General features: G+C 46.5%; 1 protein-coding gene across 2 annotated transcripts in view; it reads right to left on the bottom strand.

Annotated features, from left to right (window-relative positions):
• The window catches only part of LOC147098076 (actin filament-associated protein 1-like), a 35,260-nt gene extending 10,538 nt beyond the window's left edge, over positions 1-24,722 (bottom strand). The window contains exons 1-8 of one of the 2 annotated variants that reach the window (XM_085971314.1): positions 24,477-24,722; positions 19,949-20,044; positions 18,892-18,976; positions 8,842-9,053; positions 8,064-8,206; positions 3,591-3,705; positions 1,319-1,439; positions 105-242 (exon numbers count right to left, since the gene is read on the bottom strand). In XM_085971314.1, coding sequence (XP_085827440.1) covers positions 105-242; positions 1,319-1,439; positions 3,591-3,705; positions 8,064-8,206; positions 8,842-9,053; positions 18,892-18,976; positions 19,949-20,044; positions 24,477-24,707 — 1,141 coding nt within the window. In that variant the 5' untranslated portion in view covers positions 24,708-24,722. Of the gene's footprint in view, positions 1-104; positions 243-1,318; positions 1,440-3,590; positions 3,706-8,063; positions 8,207-8,841; positions 9,054-18,891; positions 18,977-19,948; positions 24,453-24,476 lie in introns of those variants that run through there. The other variant, XM_085971312.1, reaches the window with a different exon arrangement.
• Positions 24,723-25,215: the final 493 nt, after the last annotated feature.

Raw genomic sequence — 25,215 nt, 5'->3', positions numbered from 1 at the left:
GTTGGGAGCACAGGATCAATAAATCTACCCAATCTTTTTTACTTCTTCCTCACCAGTGACAATTCTTACAAAACCTGCACTGGGATAGTTCACCCTCTGCGTACCAGACAAGAAATCCATCGCTTCTTTGAAATCCTTCTTGTCCGTCTGTGTCGACTGGTTCCTAGCAGGCTCCTTTTCAGCGCCGCGCTTTTTGATTTCAAAGTCACTCCAAGATTTTAAGAAGTTAGTTTCAGAAAATGCTGTTGGGAAAACAATGCATAAATTAAAAGTGTTTCATGGGGCTGCAGTGTTTCCTCACTAATTGGTCCCTCAATCTTCCCTTTCAGGCTGATTATATCACTTCCAAACTACAAGTGTATGCAGTCTCTGCCTTCGCCTGGTTTGGTCAACTGAAAGTTTAAAATGTCTACATTGTCCACAGCAACACAGATAGATAGTGGGACCCAGGAGATCACCCTCGTCCGGGGATGAAACCTTCTCCAACACACCCCATGGGCGCAGTGACACAGTAGCCTCCATGTTCATGCACCATCTGAATACACCAGTACGTCACACTGCTTGTGGCTTGGTGCCTGTAATTCACCCACGCCCAGCTTCCAATCTCAGCCACACGGAAGGTCCCAAGGTAGATTAAAGGTCCTTCTACATTTAAGGAATGGCACTGCTAGATTCTCCATCCCATCATCAGTGGTCCTCTTCAATGTAAAGGACCCGACTTCCAGGGATCGGCGACATTGGAGACCATATTCCCATGGATCTGGCACTGTTGTCAGGTGCTCTCCTATAACTGAGCCAATGATCCTGATTCGCTCCCTATTGCTGAGATAATTGCGAATCTTCAGCCTCCAACAAGCTGTAAGTGGAGCAGGGCCAGAAATGAAGTTAAACAGGAGCAAGCAGGCCATTCCCTTTTGTTCTTTCACCCCCTTTTCCCAGCCCCTAAACTTGCTTTAAAATCTATTTCATTTCCAGCTTTTTTCTCAGTTCTGACGAAGGGTCATTGACCTGAAACATTAACTCTGTTTCTCTCTCCACGGATGTTGCCTGGCCTGCTGAGTTTTTCCAGCATTTTCTGTTGTTATTTTGGATTTCCAGCATCCGCAGTATTTTGCTTTCGTCGTAGTACGTGAGAGGTGTTTCCCAGATCACTTCCCACGTAAAAGTGTCACATGGAATTTAAAGGCCATCCTAATGGCCAGTTTAAGATTGACCTCAGCAGGTCATGGGACAGTGTCACTGGGACAGGTGAAGGAAGAACCTAAGAAGAAAGCAGCTCTTACACACGGTTTCCCCAGCGTGCCCGGTCAACACTTACCACCTGGCAGCGTGTTGTATCTCGCTGTGTTGTTGTTGTTTGTATTGCCTTGGAGGCCCCTCTCTGGAAATGCTGTGCATTCTCTGTTTACCGCTTCATGGCTTGGCAAACCGACCCTCTGCTGAAAACAAACGGAGGTCAGCTCAAACCTGTGAGAATGGTCCAGAGGCACTCCAAGCAGCGGATTTACCCATCGGAAAAACCCCACTCTTGTGAGTTTCTATTCCTCACCTTTTTGGGAACTCACTGCAAGGGGGAAATTGCAGAAAGTCTTCCATCTTATTTTAATTCAACGCCATTGTTTCTGTATTGCTGTTTCTATTTAATCACAGAATGGCCTCCTTCAACGCTGTAAATTTCTATGATTCTATTTCTACTGGCGCTTTACATTGGGAGAAGAGGAAGTGCAACGAGATCTGGGTGTCCTTGTGCACCAGTCGCTGAAGGTAAGCATGCAGGTGCAGCAGGCGGTTAAGAAGGCAAATGGTATGTTGGCCTTCGTAGCGAGAGGGTTCGAATACAGGAACAAGGATGTCTTGCTGCAGTTGTACAGGGCCTTGGTGAGACCGCACCTTGAGTATTGTGTGCAGTTTTGGTCGCCTTATCTGAGGAAGGATGTTCTTGCCATGGAGGGAGTGCAGCGAAGATTCACCAGACTGATACCTGGGATGGCAGGAATGACGTATGAGGAGAGATTGGATCGATTGGGCTTATACTCACTGGAGTTTAGAAGAATGAGAGGGGATCTCATCGAAACTTATAAAATTCTAACAGGACTAGACAGACTAAATGCAGGAAGGATGTTCCCAATGGCGGGGAGTCCAGAACCAGGGGTCACAGTCTAAGGATAATGGGTAAGCCATTTAGGACAGAAATGAGGAGTAATTTCTTCACCCAGAGAGTGGTGAACCTGTGGAATTTTCTACCACTGAAGGCAGTTGAGGCCAATTCATTAAATATATTCAAGAAGGAGTTAGATATATTTCTTAAGGCAAAAGGGATCAAGGGATATGGGGAGAAAGCAGGGACAGGGTACTGAGTTTGGATGATCAGCCATGATCTCATTAAACGGCGGAGCAGGCTCGAGGGGCTGAATGGCCGACTCCTGCTCCTATCTTCTATGTTTCTATGGCCCGTCGTGCCTGTGCCGGCTCTTGGAAAGAGATGAGGCATTGCACATGCTTTGGAAGAAGATGGAGCAAGAATCTAATCTTCAGACCAGATTTCAATTCAATCATCACAGTGACCTTCAACAAAGCTTCAGGGGTTCAAACTTCACTTCCCCCCTCGCCCCCCTAGCTAAAAGCAAATCCTGCAAGTGGCATTTCCTTCACCACCACTTGGAATCTCGCAGTTAGTAGCTCATCGCTATAACCTTCGGCAGGTGTGAGAAAGAGATTCCAGTAGGAACAAGGACACTCTCAAATGGGAGGATGAGACCGGATGGTCAAAATGTTCGTCGGCCTGTGCTGACTTGTGTCATTGTGTAGATACACGATTGGATCACATACCTGGTCCAGGCGTGAGCTTCACAGGTCTCAGACTTACTGAGTGGGCACAAGGGCATTCCAGTGGGGCAAAACTTGGGAGCTCCAGTATGCTGTTCCCCAGAGTGTAGGAAGTGGGCTTGTGCCTGCGATTTCCCCGGTGTCCATCAAGTTCTCAGCCTAGCCACTGTAGGGAGGGGTTAAATGTAAAAAAAAAAACGAGGTGTTTCTTTTAAATTCATTTTTGGGATGAGGGCGTCGCTGGCAAGGCCAGCATTTATTGCCCATCCCTAACTGATACAACGGAGTGGATTACTAGGTCACTTCAGAGGACTGTTAAAAGTCAACGACACTGGTGTGGGACTAGACCAGCCCGGGTAAGGTTTCCTTCCCTAAAGGACATGAGTGAACCAGTTGGGTTTTCACAACAATCCGACAGCTTCATGGTCACTTTTACTGAGACCAGCTTTTTAGTTCCAGATTTTTAAAAATTCAAATTCTCAAACTGCCCTGGTGAGATTTGAACTTGCGTTCTCGGGATTATTAATCAACCACTACACCCCCATTTCTCCATAGCCAGACCAAATTTAGAGAGATGGGCACCTTGGACATGGACCTGGGTCGTAGCCTTGCCACTGACCAGTTACCCAATGCCGGCCCAGTATTCCAAGCAGGCCATCATCTGCCCTCTTCAACAAGGTGGGAACAGGGGACCAAGACAGGAAGAATGTCCGAAAAAACCGCGCGGCTCTACAAAGCTCTAATGTCATTGTTTTCTGACCTACCGTCTGCCGCGAGGCACTGGAGCCTCGATCCTCTCGGGGGGTCTGACTGGACACGTGGCCAAACGGGTCATCCATATACGTGTTGGGAGTGGTGAGTCTTCGCAGCTGCAATCCACTGGAAACAATTAAAATATCATCTCGCGGGAAGACAGCAAAAGTCAGCACCTTCTTTAGCACAGCAGCTCCTCACCGTCCCAAGCTGCTTCACTTCCACTCAACCACCATCAGCCAGATGGTGTTTCAGGAGCACTGCGGAGGGGCTCAGCTCTATTAACCCCCGGTGGCTCTCACCTGGCTCCTTGTGCCCAGTAACAGGACAGCACTGGCGAGCAGCTGGAAATAAACCCGCCTTCTGATCGCGGGAGCAGTTTGTTGTATAATAGGAAGGTGCAAAAATCCAACATTCAGAACGGGATCTTCCTTCTGCTTTGGAACATAGGAACAGGAGGAGGCCATTCAGCCCCTCGAGCCTGTTCCGCCATTCAGTGAGATCATGGCTGATCTGTGACCTAACACCATAAACCGCCTTTAGCCCATATCCTTCAATACCTTTGGTTAACAGAAATCTATCAATCTCAGATTTAAAATGATCAATTGCCATTTGCAGAAGAGAGTTCCAAACTTCTACCACCCTTTGTGTGTAGAAGTGTTTCCTAACTTCACTCCTGAAAGGCCTGGCTCTAAATTTTAGACTCTGCCCCCTAGTCCTAGACTCCCCAACCAGTGGAATAGTTTCTCTCTATCCACCCTATCAGTTCCCCTTACTATCTTGGAAACTTCGATCAAATCACCCCTTAATCTTCTAAATTCCAGGGAATACAACCCTAATTTGTGTAATCTCTTTGTAATTTAACCCCTGGAGTCCGGGTATCATTCTAATAAACCTACGCTGCACTCCCTCCAAGGCCAATGTATCCTTCCAAATGTGTGGTGCCCAGAGCTGCTCCCAGTGCTCCAGGTGTGGTCTAACCAGGGCTTTGATTATTTTCTGTACCTGTCCAGGACATTTTAATTATCTATGTACATCTTTGTGTTTACTTTAATTATGAATGATAATATTAGTCTGTGAATGAAACATTGAATTTAGCTAACAATTGCCTGTTTCGTCTCTTTTTGTAAGTTTAAAACCCGTGAAGGAATATATTATATAACCTTTTTAGAAAAATACACTATCTTATGAAAGAATTCTGGCCTTGTTGAGATAAGCCAGTGGTTGACCCGGAAGAGTACCTTATAAGGAACTCTACCTTATAAACTCCTTAAAACATGACAAACTGGGTTTGGAAATTTAGAAACCTAACTATGAAATAGTTATGAAAGAATTCTGCCTATTGAAACAGGACAAGTTGTTGACCCTGAATAAATAACCTTATTGAAACAGAGGAATGGGTGGCTCTGAGTGGCTGGCCTTTTGGGGACAGAACAATGGTCAACCCTGGATAGGTGATCTAAATTAAACCTCGTAAAGATGACACATGAAATAAGGGACATCTGCCTTCACACACATGGTAAAAACTCTCAATAACTATTGCCGATGTGGCAGTAAAAATTGCAAGAAGTCAGCAGAAAGATGAATAGTGATAATTAACTTGGATCAGCAGAAACCTTATGGGATACAACTGAAAAAGGGTATAAATATTGATGTCTCAAATGGGATATCAGACTCGTTTTAATCGGGCAAAGCGATTCTCAACTACAGAGGTGGCTCTGTGGTTTTCCATTCTTTGTACCTCGGGGATCGAAGGTAATTTGATATTGATGGATATCCTGTATAGAAAATTTTAAGAACCGTAATACTGTAGCAAAGTTAAGATTTAAAAGTAAGATTCCCTGTTAAAAAGATCGTATTTTTTTCTCTTTTTAGAACTGTTAACGTTGCGATTGATTGATTCACTAACTGTAAATTGCATGTTGATTCTTTTAATAAATCTCTATATATTTTTAGAATTGTCTCACATAAGTCTTCTGTATCAATAACTCGCAAACCCAATCTCTGTACACTCTTTGAAGGAGATCCCCGGACCCTCATACTATCCGGGATGTTACAGTCTGGCTAAACTTATTAAGAGTGCTATCTGGAGGACAGTAACATTCTCAGGTTGCTCCTTTCCTTTAGGAAGAGATGGCCCGGACCTTTAGACCCAGTTAAGCGTCTTTAGGATTTGGCTACCTCAAACTTTAGTTGAAAGTGAACGTCTGAGGAATACGCCTGATCCGGGATAGCCCCAAAGGGGCTAGGACTAGTAAATATCCTTTCACACCAATGTACCCACTCTCTGCACCCGATCTGAATCTCATTGGCGGCTGCACAGACCCTCTCCAGGGCTGAGGGAAAATCAGATGATGGGGATAGAGGCAGACCCTGCCCCACATGTTCAGCTGCAAATATCAGACCCGATAATCTGTTTAGTAATGTTGGTTGAGGGATAAGTATTGGCCAGGACACGGGGATAACTCCCCTGCTCTTCTTCAAAATAGTGGCCATGGGATCTTTTACATCCACCTGAGAGAGCAGACGGGGCCTCGGTTTTAACGTCTCATCTGAAAGACGGCACCTCAGACAGTGCAGCGCTCCCTCAGCACTGCAGTGGAGTGTCAGCCTGGATTATGTGCTCAGATTTCTCTGGAGTGGGACTTGAACCCACAACCTTCTGACTCAGAGGGGAGAGTGATACCCACTGGGCCACAGTGATAAAAATACTACATCCAAAAATGAAAAAATACAGAGGTGTGAATATTGAACCTGAATTTTCAGACCAGCAGTTAATATTTTAATGCTTTGTCTAACCTAACCACCAGTAATGTCATTTCAGTTAACCATTTACTGATTTTTCACTGCTGTTCTAATGCGCACTATTCACAGTGACTGAATGGCAAGAGGAAGAATTTTACTCTCTGTCCCCTCTATTGTGTTATGATGTGTCCACTAAAGAGAGAAGAATCAGCCAATTTTAGCCTAAATTCCAAGTTTCATTCACAGAAACATAGAAATATAGAAGATAGGAGCAGGAGTAGGCCATTCGGCCCCTCGAGTCTGCTCCGCCATTCAATGCGATCATGGCTGATCATCCAAATTCAGTACCCAGTCCCTGCTTTCTCCCCATAACCCTTGATCCCTTTAGCCTTAAGAAATATATCAAACTCCTTCTTGAATATATTTAATGAACTGGCCTCCACCGCCTTCTGCGGTAGAGAGTTCCACAGGCTCACCACTCTCTGGGTGAAGAAATTCCTCCTCATTTCTGTCCTAAATGGCCTACCCTTTATCCTTAGACTGTGTCCCCTGGTTCTGGACTCCCCGACCATCGGGAACATCCTTCCTGCATCTAGTCTGTCCAGTCCTGTTAGAATTTTATAAGTTTCAATGAGATCACCTCTCATTCTTCTAAACTCCAGCGAGTACAAGTCCAATCGACCCAATCTCTCCTCATACGTCATTCCTGCCATCCCAGGTATCAGCCTGGTGAATCTTCGCTGAACTCCTTCCATGGCAAGAACATCCTTCCTCAGATAAGGCGACCAAAACTGCACACAATACTCAAGATGTGGTCTCACCAAGGCCCTGTACAACTGCAGCAAGACATCCTTGTTCCTGTACTCAAACCCTCTCGCTACGAAGGCCAACATACCATTTGCCTTCTTAACCGCCTGCTGCACCTGTATGCTTACCTTCAGCGACTGGTGCACAAGGACACCCAGGTCTCGTTGCACTTCCCCTTCTCCCAATCTATTGCCATTTAGATAATAATCTGCCTTCCTGTTTTTGCTACCAAAGTGGATAACCTCACATTTATCCACGTTATATTGCATCTGCCATGTTTCTGCCCAATCACCCAACATGTCCAAATCATCCTGGAGTTTCTCGACATCCACCTCACAGCACACACGCCCACCCAGCTTTGTGTCGTCTGCAAATTTGGAGATATTACATCTAGTTCCCTTGTCCAGATCATTTATATATATTGTGAATAGCTGGGGTCCAAGGACCGATCCCTGCGGTACCCCACTAGTCACTGCCTGCCATTCTGAAAAAGACTCGTTTATTCCAACTCTTTGCTTTCTGTCTGCCAACCAGTTCTCTATCCAAGTCAATACCTTGCCCCCAATCCCATGTGCCTTAACTTTACACGCTAATCTCTTTTGCGGGACCTTATCGAAGGCCTTCTGAAAGTCCAGATACACCACATCCACTGGTTCTCCCTTATCTATTTTACCAGTTACATCCTCAAAAAATTCCAGTAGATTAGTCAAGCACGACTTACCTTTTGTGAATCCATGTTGACTTTGTCCAATCCTGTCACTGTTTTCCAAGTGCTCTGCTATTACATCTTTTATAATGGACTCTAGCATTTTCCCCACTACCGATGTCAGGCTGTAATTCCCCAGAGTAATGCTATCATTCATAATTAAATGAAACAATCAGCACTGGGAAGGAGCAGCGACCTGTGCAGAGATGGGAGAGGGTTGTCTGACCTGACTTGGTTTCCGTCTCTTGGAGCGGTCTGTGTTCCAGTCTGCAGGACAGTGTCTTCGTACAGATGAGCTGATTCTGTGTCTGCTGCACACCCTGCCCGCAGGAGGCCGAGCCACCGATCCCTGTCCTCAGGTGAGCTGGTCTATTGGAGACACAGTGTGAGCTTCACAATCCAATCCGACACCCCACCTCCACCTCCCCCCCCGTCAAAACCTGCCGCCTACATCCCTATACTGGGACACTGAGTTCCAGCTTCGATTTCCCCGTCCCTTGCACCTTCCCTCGGGGACACTGCAACTTATCCCAGCGTCCCTGGGCTAGGGAGGGGAGGGGAGACAATCAGCTGGCGTTCCTGATTGTTATCCAGTCACCCTCGCTGCAATGTGCTCAGGTGGTGTTGCCTTCCACGGTCAACTAGCCTGCTAACTGCCAAGGCACTGAAGAGCTGCCAGTAAGCATCGGGGGAGAAAGAGGGTGGCGGGGGAAATCCCCTGCAGTCCCACAGTGCACGCCGTGTTACACACTATTGCCCTCAGTGCCTGCCCCCAATGACTCCACCGTGACCAGTCCTGGAGTGCGCGAGTGCCTGGAGATCGGATGAGGGAGCGCTGAGGATCGGTCTGCTGGGTGAGGGCTCGGATTACTGCCCATGCCACTGGAGCTAGACCCCAGAAAACGTCGGTGCCTTCAGGAGAGATGAGGAGGGGAGGAAACCCCTCAGGGCACCTGCACATTAGCATCTCACAACCAGGGCGTTCAAACCCGGGAGCCTCTTACCTGCAACACTGCCAACTCCTTGCGTTGGTGCGAGACGGTCAGCTTGTACTTGTGGCCTGTGTCTGCCTGGGTTCTGACCTCGCATCCTTGCAGATTCACAGAGTAATGCAAGCTCCCAGCCCCACTGATATCTTGGTACATCAGTAGCACTTGGTCCTCGATGTGACACCACAGGGTCTGCCAGTGGCTGTTCAAGAGCACCTTTAGATAACCTGGCAGATCAGACAGAGTGACGTCAGCGAGCAGTCACATTCCTAATTACTGCCCCCCACTCCCTCCCCAATATATATACGTGGCTACCTGTCATCAGTGCCGAACTACCTCAGAAACCCGGCCCCTCTGTTCAATCTTTGGAAAATATTACAGATAGATAAAATAAAAAGTGAAGATTACAGAAAGGAAATGTGGCAGCCCAAGTGGCAATGGCGTTGGTCGAGGAACTGACCGGGGGACCAACAACAAACTCTCCTTCGACGATAGCAAAATACTGCGGATGCTGGAAATCCGAAATAACAACAGCAAATGCTGGAAAAACTCAGCAGGCCCGGCAACATCCGTGGAGAAAAACAGAGTCAACGTTTCGGGTCGAAACCCTTCGTCAGGACTGAAAAAACACAGGAAATGAAACAGATTAAAAGGCCAGTTTGGGGGCTGGGAAATGGGGATGAAAGAACAAAAGAAGTGAAGAGACATTAAGAGGTATTCAAAACCAGACGAGATGGTGATTTCACACCTAATCTCGAGCCGTCTTTTGTCTCTTTACTAGTCCTATCACCATCTCGTCTGGTTTTGAATACCTCTTAATGTCTCTTCACTTCTCTTTTGTTCTTTCATCCCCATTTCCCAGCCCCCAAACTGGCCTTTTAATCTGTTTCATTTCCTGTGTTTTTTCAGTCCTGACGAAGGGTTTCTGTAGTGTATGTGCCTTTAAGAGAGAACTACTTTTACAGCTCCTGTATACTGTAGTACCGGCAGTGACCACACCTGTATATAAGCCTTGAGCATGCCTCTGTACCCCCAGTCTTGAGACTACCCTACTCCAGTAAATACCTGTTGATTGTTAAGTTACAGCATCCGTGTGGTTATTGAAAAACATCATACTCTCAGAATCACGGATCTAACAGTTTCGACCCGAAACGTTGACTCTATTTTCTCTCCACGGATGTTGCCTGGCCTGCTGAGTTTTTCCAGCATTTTCTGTTGTTATAACAAACTCTCCTTCACCTTGTAGGTGAATTTCTGGCCAGTCTGTTCTCAGTCTCCCTACATCACCCACAATGTACAGGAGAGTGTGAGACCAGCGACCGTCACTCTCTCAATGTCTCCTCACTCGTATTGATGCGAATTAAAGGATTGAAATTTGGAGCTTGATTTTATATAAAGTGCCTCTCGCATCCTTAGGGCGTCCCACAGCCAATGGGTTACGTTTCAAATCTACTCACTGCTGTTTTCTAGGCAAATGCAGCAGCCAATTTGCACACAGCAAGATCCCACAAATTGTAATGAATAAATGATCAGTTAACGGTGTTATTTTTGGTGATACTGGGTAAACCTCCTGCTCTTTTTCAAATAATGCCAAAAATAGAAAGAAAGACTTGCATTTCTATAGCGCCTTTCACTACCTCAGGACGTCCCAAAGTGCTTTACAGCCAATGAAGTACTTTTGAAATGTCATCACTGTTCTCATGTAAGACAGCAAGCTCCCACAAACGGCAATGTGATAATGACCGGATAATCCGTTTTTGGGATGTTGGTTGAAGAATAAATATTGGCCAGGACACCAGAGATAACTCCCCAGCTCTTCTTCGAAATAGCGCCATGGGATCTTTTACATCCACCTGAGAGAGCAGACTGGGCCTCGGTTTAACATCTCATCCAAAAGATGGCACCTCCGACAGTGCGGCACTCCCTCAGTACTGCACTGGAGTGTCAGCCTAGACTTTTGTGCTCAAGTCCCTGGAGTGGGACTTGAACCCACAACCTTCTGACTCCGAGGTGAGGGTGCTACCCACTGAGCCACGGCTGGCAGGTGGGGCCTGGGCAATGTCTCGGCCCTCCCTCGGTACTGAATGCGTCGGAATAGCTTGAACCAGCTGTAATGATCAATAACATGTCATTCTATAGTGGACACTAGGTGGAGCCGTAGAGCTGTGTCGAGCTGTATATAGCTGTATGTATAAGACTACACTACCCAGCTGTATGTATATTAAGACTACATTACCCATGAGGCACTAGGCTACCCACAAGGCAGCAGTCAAGATGGAAGCCTCTACAGATACTGTACCTAGTCCACATGTGCTCAATAAAGTAACTAGCAAAAGCTAGCTGTGTTCATAATAAGAATGTCTATTTATTAATGAACATAAGATGGTACCAGGATGGTGAAGATCTACTGAAAATTGTGAAAAGCGACATGGAGAATTTGAAGCCACCAGAGCGCTTGAAACTCACAGGAAACATCGACTACAATTGGCAGACTCTTAAACAACAATTCGAACTCTACATTGCAGCCATCGGATTCGGTACGAAGCCAGACGCAAGGAAGATAGCATTGCTGCTTACGGTTGCAGGCCCACAGGCGATAGAGGTATTTAATACATTTGTATTTAATCCAGAGGAGAACAGAGAAAAATTAGATGCACATTGCTCTCCCAAAAAGAATGAGACCTATGAAAGATACATGTTCTGTTCAAGGACACAGCAGCAAAATGAGACTTTTGATAGCTTTATAACTGATCTGAAACTGAAAGCACAGACATGTAATTTCTCTGAGCTGAAATCATCCATGATTTGTGACCAGATTGTGTTTGGTATTCATGATAAAAAAGTCAGGGAACGTCTGTTGAGAGAAACCGAACTAAATTTGGAAAATGCAGTGAAAATATGCCAAGCCAGCGAGCTAGCTCGAAAGCACGCGAAGACTTTCAGTGAAATCAATAATGATGCGATTGTAATGAGTGATAATGCTGCTGTCAGTGCTGTGTCCTACAAGGGGAAGAAACGTGGGCAGAACAGAAATGAAAAGCAATCGGAGGATGAAATTTTTAATTGTAAACGCTGTGGTTACAAACACCAGTTAAGACAATGCCCAGCGTTTGGAAAAATGTGCACAAAGTGTAATGGAAAGAATCACTTTGCCAAACAATGCTTTTCAAAAGTAAAAACTAAGAAAGGGCAACGAGTTAATGTAATTGAGGACACTGATTTAAGTGAGACATTTTTTGTAGGAATGGTGTCATGTGACAATATCAAAAAGGATACAGAAAATGTGCAGCCCTCAGAAATGGACAATGCTGAACATAAAGTTAATGCAGTAAAAGAGGACAAATGGATGATCCCACTGCAGGTAAATGGAGCATTAGTTACCTTGAAACTAGACACTGGGGCAAAGGCAAACTAATCAGTATGAGTGACATTAACAATATGAAAGAAAAGCCCAAAATCCACTGAGGAAAAAAGGGTGTAAAAGAAAAGATAGCCATCCGTGGCTAAGTAAAGTAATTAAGGATAGTATCCGACTAAAAACAAGGGCATATAAGGTAGCCAAATCTAGTGGGAGGATGGAAGATTGGGAAGTCTTTAAAAGACAGCAAAAAATAACAAAAAGATTGATTAAGAAAGGGAAGATAGATTATGAAAGTAAATTAGCAAAAAATATAAAAACAGACAGTAAAAGTTTCTATAGTTATATAAAAAGAAAAAGGGTGGCTAAAGTAAATGTTGGTCCCTTAGAGGATGAGACCGGGAAATTAATGGTGGGAAACATGGAGATGGCAAAAACACTGAACAATTATTTTGTATCAGTCTTTACAGTAGAGGACACTAAGAATATCCCAACACTGGACAAACAGGGGGCTCTAGGGGGGGAGGAACTAAATACGATTAAAATCACTAAGGAAGTGGTACTTGGTAAAATAATGGGACTCAAGGCGGATAAATCCCCTGGACCTGATGGCTTGCATCCCAGGGTCTTGAGGGAAGTAGCGGTAGGGATTGTGGATGCATTGGTAATAATTTTCCAAAACTCACTGGACTCAGCAAAGGTCCCGGCAGATTGGAAAACTGCTAATGTAACACCCTTATTTAAAAAGGGTAGTAGGCAGAAGGCTGGAAACTATAGACCTGTTAGCCTAACATCTGTGGTTGGTAAAATGTTAGAGTCCATTATTAAGGAGACAGTAACGGGACATTTGGATAAACATAATTTAATAGGGCAAACTCAGCATGGTTTCATGAAGGGGAAGTCATGTTTAACAAATTTGCTTGAGTTTTTTGAGGAAGTAACATACAGGGTGGATAAAGGGGAACCAGTGGACGTAGTGTATTTAGACTTCCAAAAGGCATTTGACAAGGTGCCACACAAAAGATTATTGCTCAAGATAAAAAATCACGGGATTGGGGGTAATATTCTGGCGTGGGTGGAGGATTGGCTCTCTAACAGAAAGCAGAGAGTTGGGATAAATGGTTCGTTCTCAGATTGGCAACCAGTAACTAGTGGTGTTCCGCAGGGGTCAGTGCTGGGTCCCCAACTCTTTACAATCTATATTAACGATTTGGAGGAGGGGACCGAGTGTAACATATCAAAGTTTGCAGATGATACAAAGATGGGAGGGAAAGTAGTGAGTGAGGAGGACATAAAAAACCTGCAAAGGGACATAGACAGGCTAAGTAAGTGGGCAGAGATTTGGCAGATGGAATACAATACTGGAAAGTGTGAGGTTATGCACTTTGGCAGGAAAAATCATAGAGCAAGTTATTATCTTAATGGCAAGAAACTGGAAAGTACTGTAGTACAAAGGGATCTGGGGGTCCTGGTGCACGAAACTCAAAAAGTTAGTATGCAGGTGCAACAAGTGATTAAGAAGGCCAATGGAATGTTGGCTTTTATTGCTAGGGGGTTGGAATATAAAAACAGGGAGGTATTGCTGCAGTTGTACAAGGTATTGGTGAGGCCGCACCTGGAATACTGCATACAGTTTTGGTGTCCATACTTAAGAAAAGACATACTTGCTCTCGAGTCAGTACAAAGAAGGTTCACTCGGTTAATCCCGGGGATGAGGGGGTGGTCATATGAGGAGAGGTTGAGTAGATTGGGACTCTACTCATTGGAGTTCAGAAGAATGAGAGGCGATCTTATTGAAACATATAAGATTGTGAAGGGGCTTGATCGGGTGGATGCGGTGAGGATGTTCCCAATGATGGGTGAAACTAGAACTAGGGGGCATAATCTTAAAATAAGGGGCTGCTCATTCAAAACTGAGATGAGGAGAAACTTCTTCACTCAGAGGGTGGTAGGTTTGTGGAATTTGCTGCCCCAGAAAGCTGTGGAAGCTACATCATTAAATAAATTTAAAACAGAAATAGATAGTTTCCTAGAAGTAAAGGGAATAAAGGGTTACGGGGAGCGGGCAGGAAATTGGACATGAGTCTGGGTTCGGAATGGTCATGGCCCTGTGGGTAGTGGAGCGGGCCCAGGGGCCGTGTAGCCTTGTTCTGCTCCTACTGTGTTCTAATTCTGTTAGATTTCAGGAGATGGTTTTATTCCTGTTCCTGGCTGGGGTGGAGATCGCCTTTACAGAAGGTAAGTACTGTAGAAAATATAGGGACAGAGTGATCTCCTGGAAGAATTTCGATCGCCTAGATGGGTCGGAGAGGAATTTCCCAGATTTTTTTCTCCCAAATTGGCCATTGGGTCTTTATCTGGTTTTTCGCCTCTCCCGGGAGATCACATGGGTTCGGGTGGATGCAGAGTGATAGAAGATTTGAGGTTAGGATCAGATCAGCCATGATCTTATTGAATGGTGGAGCAGGCTCGAGGGGCCGATTGGCCTACTCCTGCTCCTATTTCTTATGTTCTTATGTTCTTATGTTCAAAAAGTCAGTACTACTGAAGGACTATAATGGACAGAAAATAGATAGCTTAGGTGTATGCAGACTTAAAGTGACAGTCAAAGACAAAGTGCATCATCTCATGTTTTCTGTTGTGGCTGAAAGACTTGATTCACTATTAGGTGACAAAGCTTGTGAAGACTTAGAACTGGTCAAGAGAGTCTACCGTATAAACTGTGCCATAAGCAGACCAGATGACTCGGTGGATTCTGTAGTGAATAATTTCCAGGATGTGTTCAAAGGATTTGGAGTTCTACCATTCACTTACAAGATCCAGCTAAAGGAGGATGCTCAGCCAGTGGTACATGCTCCACGAAGAGTTCCAGCACCCCTGCGTGACCGGCTCAAGAATGAACTGGACAGAATGACCACACTAGGAGTCATCAGGAAAGTCGAAGAGCCAACAGACTGGGTTAACTCCATGGTATGTGTAAAGAAAAAGAACAATGATCTAAGAATATGCATGGATCCAAATGACTTAAATGCAAACATAAAACGTGAACACTACCAGATTCCCAAGCGAGAAGAAATCACCAGTGAAATGTCAGGTGCCAGATACTTTACAAAGCTCGATGCCTCACAAGGATTTTGGCAACTAAAACTGGATGAAGAGAGCACCAAATACTGTACCTTCAACACACCATTTGGCAGGTATTGTTTCCTCAGAATGCCTTCCGGGATAATATCTGCATCTGAAATCTTTCATAGAGCGATGGAACACATAATTGAAGGTCTGGAAGGAGTTCGGGTCTATGTTGATGACATCATCATCTGGGGCTCCACACTGAAAGAACACAATGAGAGACTGACTAAAGTGCTACAGAGCATACGCCGGAATGGACTGAAGCTCAACAAAGCCAAGTGTCAGTTTGGCATCCAGGAAGTCACTTTCCTAGGAGATAATCTATCTGGTAAAGGAATAGAGCCAGATATGGAAAAAGTAAACGCCATACTCAAAATGCCCCGACCCACTGACAAAAAAGGAGTGCTACGCATCATGGGGATGATAAACTTCATTGGAAAGTTCATTCCTAACTTGTCAGCCAAGACAGCCTGTCTGCGAGACCTGCTACATAAAACAAATGAGTTCGCATGGACAGAAAGACATGAACAAGAGTGGATAAACCTCAAAACAGTGCTGACAACCACACCTGTACTCACCTTCTTTGACCCAACAAAAAGAATCAAAGTGTCAATGGATGCATCAAAAGATGGCCTAGGTGCGGTCTTGCTACAAGCAGAGGGTGAAGATTGGAAGCCTGTTGCCTATGCCTCCAGGTCTATGACTGATACTGAGTGTCGATACGTCCAGATTGAAAAGGAATGTCTAGGCTTGGTAGTTGGACTAGAAAAGTTTCATGGCTACATATATGTGCTTCCCACCTTCACAGTTGAGACAGACCACAGCCCTCTGGTTGCCATCATAAAAAAAAACCTGAATGAGATGTCTTCAAGGATTCAACGACTCATGATGAAGCTGCAAAGATATGACTTTGAACTGATCTACACGCCAGGCAAATACATAGTGTTAGCAGATGCACTATCCCGAGCACCCACAATGAGTCATGTGAGCTCTACTGAAGAAGACGTGGATGTTCATGTGAGTATGGTCACTGCTGCGCTGCCCGTGTCAGACACAAAATCAAAGCAAATAGCAGAAGAAACAGTAAAAGATACAGGCCTAGAAATTCACTTGCGTTTGTGCCCAATTAGGGGCGAAAGAGTGGGTTGCGCCGGCGAAAGAGTGGGTTGCGCCGGAAGTTGCGTCGCGCCCGAAATTAGGTGGGCCCTAACATCGGCGTTAGCCGGTAGCGCTGCGCCGGCACCGATGACGTCATCGGTGTGCGCAGTGCCCCGGTACCGCCCGAAACCACGCCGATCCCCATCTTCAGTAGCGGCCGCCTCATCCGTGGCGGCCGCTAACAACATCGGGAGACCGGGTCCTTACTGCAGCCTTAGCGGCGCAAGTTAAGGTGGAGGTGCGGGGAGGCCGCTTTTTCGGCGGCCGCCTGCCCGCACCTCCTTCCCCGGCCTCCTCCACCCCCCCCCGCGGCATTGCCGGCTGGTTTCCGTGGAGCCCGGCACTTCTCCGTTGTGCCGGGCTCTTTTGCCGGCACTTGCAATCGGGGCTCCGGCCGTTGCAGGCACCTCCCCCTTAAGAGAAGGGGGAGGCCTGCAGTACAGCAGCCTGCCGCTCCGCATCGGGTGGCGCAGCGGGACCGGGAGCGCTGAAATTCACTTTCAGCGCCCCAAGCGGAGCGGCCAAACCCTGGAACAGCGCTCGGTTCCGCTTTGGGGCGCTGAAAGTGAATATGGGGTGGGCACAACTGGCTCCGCGGCGGGCGCAAAATTTACGGCGCAAATGAGCTGGCGGGGCTATACCCAATTTCTAGGCCACAGTATTACAAACAGTAATAGAGAATATTCATCATGGTTGGCCAAAAGGTTCCTGTCCAAAATATTTTCACATAAGGTCAGAATTGAGTGTCGCAAGTGGACTATTACTAAAACAGAACAGAATAGTCATTCCACAGGCTCTACGTCAAGACATGCTCAAAAGGATTCATGAGGGACACCTCGGAATTGAAAAATGCAAAAGGAGAGCAAGAGACACTGTTTATTGGCCTGGCATAAATAAGGACATTGAGAACATGATAGGCAAATGTGAGACATGTCAGAAACACCAAAACAAACAAACAAAGGAACCAATGATAGTAGCTGACTTACCAACAGCACCATGGCAAAAGGTTGGTATGGACCTTTTTCATTTAAATGGTAAAGACTATCTAAGTGATTGACTACTATTCTAACTATCCTGAGATGGCGCTGCTCTCAAGCACCACAGCAAGCAGTGTCATAATGCATGTGAAATCCATCTTCGCCAGACATGGAATTCCCAGGATTGCCATTAGCGACAATGGTCCGTACTTCAACTGTAAGGAGTGGCAACAGTTTGCAGCACATTATGACTTTCAGCACATCACATCCAGTCCTTTGTATGCTCAGTCAAATGGTAAGGCAGAGAAAGGTGTTCAAGTTCTCAAGCAGCTACTGAAGAAAGCGACAGAAAGCAAGTCTGATCCTTATCTCGCCCTGCTGAGCTACCGAGCCTCACCTTTAGACTGTGGTTCTTCACCTGCTGAACTACTAATGGGTCGCAAGTTGCGCACCACGCTACCCTGCTGTGCAAAAGAACAGCAAAGTGAGGAACTGAGACAGAGACTTCAACTGTTAAAGCTGAAACAGAAATCATACTATGACAAGTCATCCAAAACTCTAAAACCATTGACAAGGGATGATGTTGTCAGGATTGAGGATCCAGATGCATGGAACAGGAAAGCTGCAGTTCTTGAGGAAGTAGGACCAAGGTCATACACTGTTAGAACTGAGGAAGGACAGATTCTCAGGAGGAACCGCCGTTCCCTCCTAAAAACACAAGAGACTATTCAAGACCAGATTGATGACAATGCCGGAACTGCATCTTGTCATTCACCGCCAGAACAATCTCATGAAGACACATCAGACTTACCCGTGTTGAGAAGATCCACACGTGAAGTAAAAAAGCCTGATAGACTTAATCTTTGAGTACAATGTAAAGCTTTGAAAATGTGTTGACTGTTTTGAAAATGTTTATAGAGCACTAACAAAAGTGTTACTGATATTATCTTTATTGTTTTCTTGAAAGTTGATTGATATTGATTTTGTTAAACCTCAAAGAAAGGGGGATGTAATGATCAATAACATGTCATTCTATAGTGGACACTAGGTGGAGCCGTAGAGCTGTATATAGCTGTATGTATTAAGACTACACTACCCAGCTGTATGTATATTAAGACTACATTACCCATGAGGCACTAGGCTACCCACAAGGCAGCAGTCAAGATGGAAGCCTCTACAGATACTGTACCTAGTCCACATGTGCTCAATAAAGTAACTAGCAAAAGCTAGCTGTGTTCATAATAAGAATGTCTATTTATTAATGAACATAAGACCAGCAACCTTCTGACTTAGAGGCAAGAGTGTCTCAGCTGAGCTAAGCTTAGAGTCTCAAGTGCAATGTTTGGTTCCTGAATGCTATGGAAGAGACTGGTTAGACAGACAATAACAAATCTTTAGACATTCAAAATTGCAGAGTGAGTGACGTGCAGTGTGGGGCCTCACCTGTGTCTCGGGTGGCTGTGCTGTCAGCGGCCATTTCACCCGGGGCTCTCTCCGACACTGAGCCTCGACTGCCCCTCAACACCGACTGCATGAGAGCACAGCACGTTATTTGGAAACATGTATACACAGCCACGGAAGTCTGAACAAAGCGCTCTCGCTGGTTCCGCTGGGTGTCAGACCGACGTCGATCCCAATTGGTCGCGAGTCGATCGGCCTCAGCCAGCGATGCAGGGAGATGTTAAAGAGGGGCATTTAAATACAGAAGGAGAAATTGGTTTCGGCCTGATTTGAACCTCGGGTCTCATCACCATGATTCTGGTGAGCTTCGGGCATGGGAAGAACTTGTATTCATATTTTCATTAACCCCGTAAGTTGCTCTTTATATTTGTATTTTAAAAAATTCATTCATGGCATGTGGGCATCGCTGGCAAGGCCAGCATTTATTTCCCATTCCTAGTTGCCTTTGAGAAGGTGGTGGTGAGCCGCCTTCTTGAACTGCTGCAGTCTGTGTGGTGTTTTCCGAGCAGTTTGCTGCAACTGAGTGGCCAGTTCAGAGGGCAGTTAAGAGTCAACCACATTGCTGTGGGCCTGGAGTCACATACCGGCCAGACCGGGTAAGGACGGCAGATTTCCTTCCCTAAAGGACATTAGTGAACCAGATGAGTTTTTACGCCAATCCGGTAGTTTCATGGTCACCATTACTGACACTAGCTTTTTATTCCACAGCTGCCGTGGTGGGGATTTGAACTCATTGTATTGACCCTATCTGAACTGTGCCCTTTGGCCCTTGTCCTCCTGACCCCTCTCGGTTTTGGTGAGCCCTGCAATGGGATTTCTCCTACTTTCCCTTCCGAGTTCTGACGCAGGGTCTCTGCTCGAAACAATGACCCATAGCTCCTCCTTTCAGAGGCTGACAAGACCAGCTGTTGGAGCACCAAAACAGGCCATTCGGCCTAACCAGTCCACGCCGGCTGGTTCTTTCCGGCATTTCCTGTGTCTCTACAAGATACCACCTCACACCCCGGCGAAGCAGTGAGCGGGACGTTTATCGACTCACCTTGTTTGAGGCACATTTACTGGCGGTCGCCGGCACCCTCGGTGAATTCCACGGTGTCGATCGGTAACGCGTGCAGCTGCTCACCTCTTCAACAATCTAAACGCAGTGCAGCCAAAACGGGAAAGACGGTAAAAACTGCCGTACCAGCCACAAAGGCAAATCCAGTTTCATTTCAGACCAATTTGTTTTCACATACATCGTGCCCTTGTTTCTCTTTCCCCACCCTCCCCAGCGACTGACTCGGTCCCACAGGCAGCAGCGGCTCCCTGGTACCTTAGTCAAGAAGCCATTCTTCCTGCATGTACCTGCACCGTGAGTGAGGAGTATGGGAGCGTCGCAGCCTTGCCCAACACCTTTCTTTCATTCACTCACGGGATGTGAGCATCACTGGCAAGGCCAGCATTTATTGCCCATCCCTGATTGCCCTCGAGAAGGTGGTGGGTGAGCCGCCTTCTTGAGCCGCTGCAGTCTGTGTGGTGAAGGTGCTCCCACAGTGCTGTTAGGGAGGGAGTTCCAGGATTTTGACCCAGTGACAATGAAGAAACGGCGATATACTTCCAAGTCAGGATGGTGTGTGACTTGGAGGGGAACTTGGAGGTGGTGGTGTTCCCATGCGCCTGCTGCCCTTGTCCTTCTAGGTGGAAGAGGTCGCGGGTTTGGGAGGTGCTGCCGAAGAAGCCTTTGGCGAGTTGCTGCAGTGCATCTTGTAGATGGTAATCACTGCAGCCACAGTACGCCGGTGGTGAAGGGGGTGACTGTTTAAGGTGGTGGATGGGGTGCCAATCAAGCGGGCTGCTTTGTCCTGGATGCTGTTGTGCTTCTTGAGTGTTGTTGGAGCTGCACTCATCCAGGCAAGTGGAGAGTATTCCATCACACTCCTGACTTGTGCCTTGTAGATGGTGGAAAGGCTTTGGGGAGTCAGGAGGTGAGACACTCGCCGCAGAATACCCAGCCTCTGACCTGCTCTTGTAGCCACAGTATTTATGTGGCTGGTCCAGTTAAGTTTCTGATCAATGGTGACCCCCTAGGATGTTGATGGTGGGGGATTCGGCGATGGTAATGCCGTTGAATGTCAAGGGGAGGTTGCTAGACTGTCTCTTGTTGGAGATGGTCACTGCCTGGCACTTGTGTGGCACAAATGTTACCTGCCACTTATCAGCCCAAGCCTGAATGTTGTCCAGGTCTTGCTGCATACGAACATGGACTGCTTCATTATCTGAGGAGTTGTGAATGGCGCTGAACACTGTGCAGTCATCAGCGAACATCCCCATTTCTGACCTTATGTTGGAGGGAAGGTCATTGATGAAGCAGCTGAAGATGGTTGGGCCTAGGACACTGCCCTGAGGAACTCCTGCAGCGATGTCCTTGGGCTGAGATGAATGACCTCCAACAACCACAACCATCTTCCTTTGTGCTAGGTATGACTCCAGCCAGTGGAGCGTTTTCCCCCTGATTCCCATTGACTTCAGTTTTACTAGGGCTCCTTGATGCCAGACTCGGTCAAATGCTGCCTTGATGTCAAGGGCAGTCACTCTCACCTCACCTCTGGAATTCAGCTCCTTTGTCCATGTTTGGACCAAGGCTGTAATGAGGTCAGGAACTGAGTGGTCTTGGCGGAACCTAAACTGGGCATCAATGAGCAGGTTATTGGTGAGTAAGTGCCGCTTGATAACACTGTCGATGACACCTTCCATCACTTTGCTGATGATTGACAGTAGACTGATGGGGCGGTAATTGGCCGGATTGGATTTGTCCTGCTTTTTGTGGACAGGACATACCTGGGCAGTTTTCCACATTGTCGGATAGATGCCAGTGTTGTAGCTGTACTGGAACAGCTTGGCTAGAGGCACGGCTCGTTCTGGAGCACAAGTCTTCAGCACGATAGCCGGGATGTTGTTGGGGCCCACAGGCTTTGCAGTATCCAGTGCGCTCAGCCGTTTCTTGATATCACGTGGAATGAATCAAATTGGCTGAAGACTGGCATCTGTGATGGTGGGGACCTCGGGAGGTGGTCGATATGGATCATCCACTCGGCACTTCTGGCTGAAGATGGTCGCAAATGCTTCAGCCTTGTCCTTTGCACTCATGTGCTGGGCTCCACCATCATTGAGGATGGGGTTATTCATGGAGCCTCCTCCTCCCATTAGTTGTTTAATTGTCCATCACCATTCACGACTGGATGTGGCAGGACTGCAGACCTTTGACCTGGCCAAATTCACCCTTTGACGCCGAGGCTGAAGGCAGCAACTAACTCAGCACACTCTGGGAATCGAAGCTGGGTGATTCTGGCCTCTACACTGTGATACTCCACGGGGCAGTGCCTCTCCACACTAGGTTACAGGGCACCTTGAAGCAACTTGTATTATAAAGTTTGATGTGTCCAAGCCACCTGCACTGTGGTCAAACACATCACCACATCCTTGCGTGTGCGACAGGACAACTTTATGACCTGGCTCATGCTATCAATAAAGGACGCAAGTTGCGAGCTACAACCTGGGATTCCAGGGCTGCTTTAGCCCTCCAGAATCTCTGGGCCGTCACTGGCTCTTTGCTCACTCCATTTGGTGCGAGCGGATCCAGTGAACGAGTTCAGAAATGAGGCTTCAGCCCACAAGAAGAAGTTGGAAGGTCCGAGCCGGGGAGAACTCTCCTGCTCAGTCCGTGAGGCCCTGGACCTCTGCTTCATAGCACAGGTGGGCCTGGGGAAACAGACCAGGCCCGTCCTCCACCATGCCGCTCCTACACCTTCCGCGCCTCTTCATGTTGTAAACGCTTTGCGAAACAAAATCACTTCTTTTTACAATAATTGAAGGAGTTCATTAACACAGTGACCCCTCATTAGGTCATGGGTGTTGCAATTAAACCTGTATTCCAGACTTTAGTAACTTCTAACTAACTGAGAATATTGAGAAGTATTTTATTGTCACGAACCAAACAGGCTTCTGAATTATATTCTCACGCCAAACTGCTACTTAACAAGGGTTACTCTACTAGTTAGTCACCCATAATAAGGGTTAACCTACTGGTAAGTCAAACATAACCAGGATTACTGTACTGGTGAGTCATTCATAACAAGGATCACTGTACTAGTTAGACCCCCATAACAAGGTTTACAGTACTAGTTAGCCCCCATAACAAGGGTTACTGTACTAGTTAGCCCCCATAGCAAGGGTTACTGTACTGGTGAGTCATTCATAACAAGGGTTACTGTACTAGTTAGCCCCCCATAACAAGGGTTATTGTACTAGTTAGCCCCCATAACAAGGGTACTATACTAGTTAGTCACCCATAACCATGGTTACTGTACTGGTTAGTCACCCTTAACAAGGGTTATTGTACTAGTTAGCCCCCCATAACAAGGGTACTATACTAGTTAGTCACCCATAACCATGGTTACTGTACTGGTTAGTCACCCTTAACAAGGGTTATTGTACTAGTTAGTCTCCCATAACAATGGTTACTGTACTAGCTAGTCACCCATAACATGAGTTGCTGTACTAGTTAGTCTCCCATATCAAGGGTTACTGTACTAGTTAATCACTCATATCAAGGTTTACTGTACTAGTTAATCACTCATAACAAGGGTTACTGTACTAGTTAATTTCTCATAACAAGGGTTACTGTACTAGTTAATCACTCATATGAAGGGTTACTGTACTAGTTAATCACTCATATCAAGGTTTACTGTACTAGTTAATCACTCATAACAAGGGTTACTGTACTAGTTAATTTCTCATAACAAGGGTTACTGTACTAGTTAATCACTCATATGAAGGGTTACTGTACTAGTTAGACCCCATACCAGGGCTTACTGTACTACAGGAAACTCTTTTTTATCCGGCACCGACGGGACCAGCGTGGTGCCGGTTTATCAAAAAGTCCGGATTACAGAGAGGTATAGTAAAAGGTACGAGAGCTCTGTACACAGCAACAAATCCAGGCTTCCCTGTTGCTAAGCAACAGCTGCAGGAACCCCGGCCACAGACCAAGCGTCCCTGTTGCTCAGCAACAAGTGCAGGAATCCCGATTACACAGCCACGAATCCAGGAACGGCCACAAATATGAAGTAAAACTTACTTGAACCTACTCCTGAATTTTGCCGTTTAACAGAGATTTTGGTTATTTAGGTGCCGGTAAATCGAGAGTTTCCTGTAGTTAGTCTCCCATAACAAGCGTTACTGTGCTAGTTAATCACTCATATCAAGGGTTACTGTACTAGTTAAGCTCTCATATAACAAGGGTTACTGTACTAGTTAGTCTCCCATAACAAGGGTTACTGTACTAGTTAGTCCCCATACCAGGGCTTACTGTACTAGTTAATCACCCAAAACAAGGGTTACTGTACTAGTTAGTCATCAATAACCACGGTTAATGTACTGGTTAGTCATACATAACAAGGGTTACTCTACAGGTTAGTCATTCATAACCAGGATTATTGTACTGGTGAGTCACCCGTATCAAGGGTTACTGTACTAGTTAGTCACTGAGGTCTAACCGAGTTGAGTTTCTGGTGCTAACACCTCCAAACCTTCCGCCAGTCCTCAGTCTGCTCGCGACTCTGAAGCCCCAGCACCACAGTCTCATTACTCGCTGTCGTAATCTTAAGCTCGTGCTGTATCTTCTTACTGCGTTTGAACTTGTAGACAACACGGGATCCTTGCAGACTGAGCTCCATCAGAGGGTACTGGTCCTTCATGCACTTATAACACTGCAGGAGAGGAGAATCAGACTGGGTTAAGCACTGAAGGTCATCAGGCATTTACAGATCAGCTGCATTGAGATGAATTGAGCCAGACTCGGGCCAGTCTCAGTGTCTGTATCTGCACTCTACAGTCGACCTCTGAACCACTGCCTCACCACCCCGGGAGGATCAATTTAAGCTCACAGTTCGTTGCATCGTTCTCTTGCACCTGCCTGTAGTTAGGGTGGGAACTAGTGGCCTGTAATCTTTGCCCCCATTTTCACTTGTTCCTTTCTTTAATTTCCATCCTAGGGCCACATAAGAACGTAAGAAATAGGAGCAGGAGTTGGCCATTTGGCCCCTCGAGCCTGCTCCACCATACGGCCTCTCGAGCCTGCTCCGCCACACGGCCCCTCGAGCCTGCTCCGCCACACGGCCCCTCGAGCTTGCTTTGCCACACGGCCCCTCGAGCCTGCTCCGCCACACGGCCCCTCGAGCCTGCTCCGCCACACGGCCCCTCGTGCCTGCTCCGCCACACGGCCCCTCGAGCCTGCTCCGCCACACGGCCCCTCGAGCCTGCTCCGCC

Source organism: Somniosus microcephalus, chromosome 30 (genome assembly GCF_052327205.1).
Source record: "Somniosus microcephalus isolate GS21.2 chromosome 30, FLI_Smic_1.0, whole genome shotgun sequence".
In the NCBI taxonomy this organism is placed as follows: domain Eukaryota; kingdom Metazoa; phylum Chordata; class Chondrichthyes; order Squaliformes; family Somniosidae; genus Somniosus; species Somniosus microcephalus.
The sequence above is the reverse complement of the archived record's forward strand: the minus strand, read 5'-3'. Positions and strand labels throughout refer to the sequence as shown.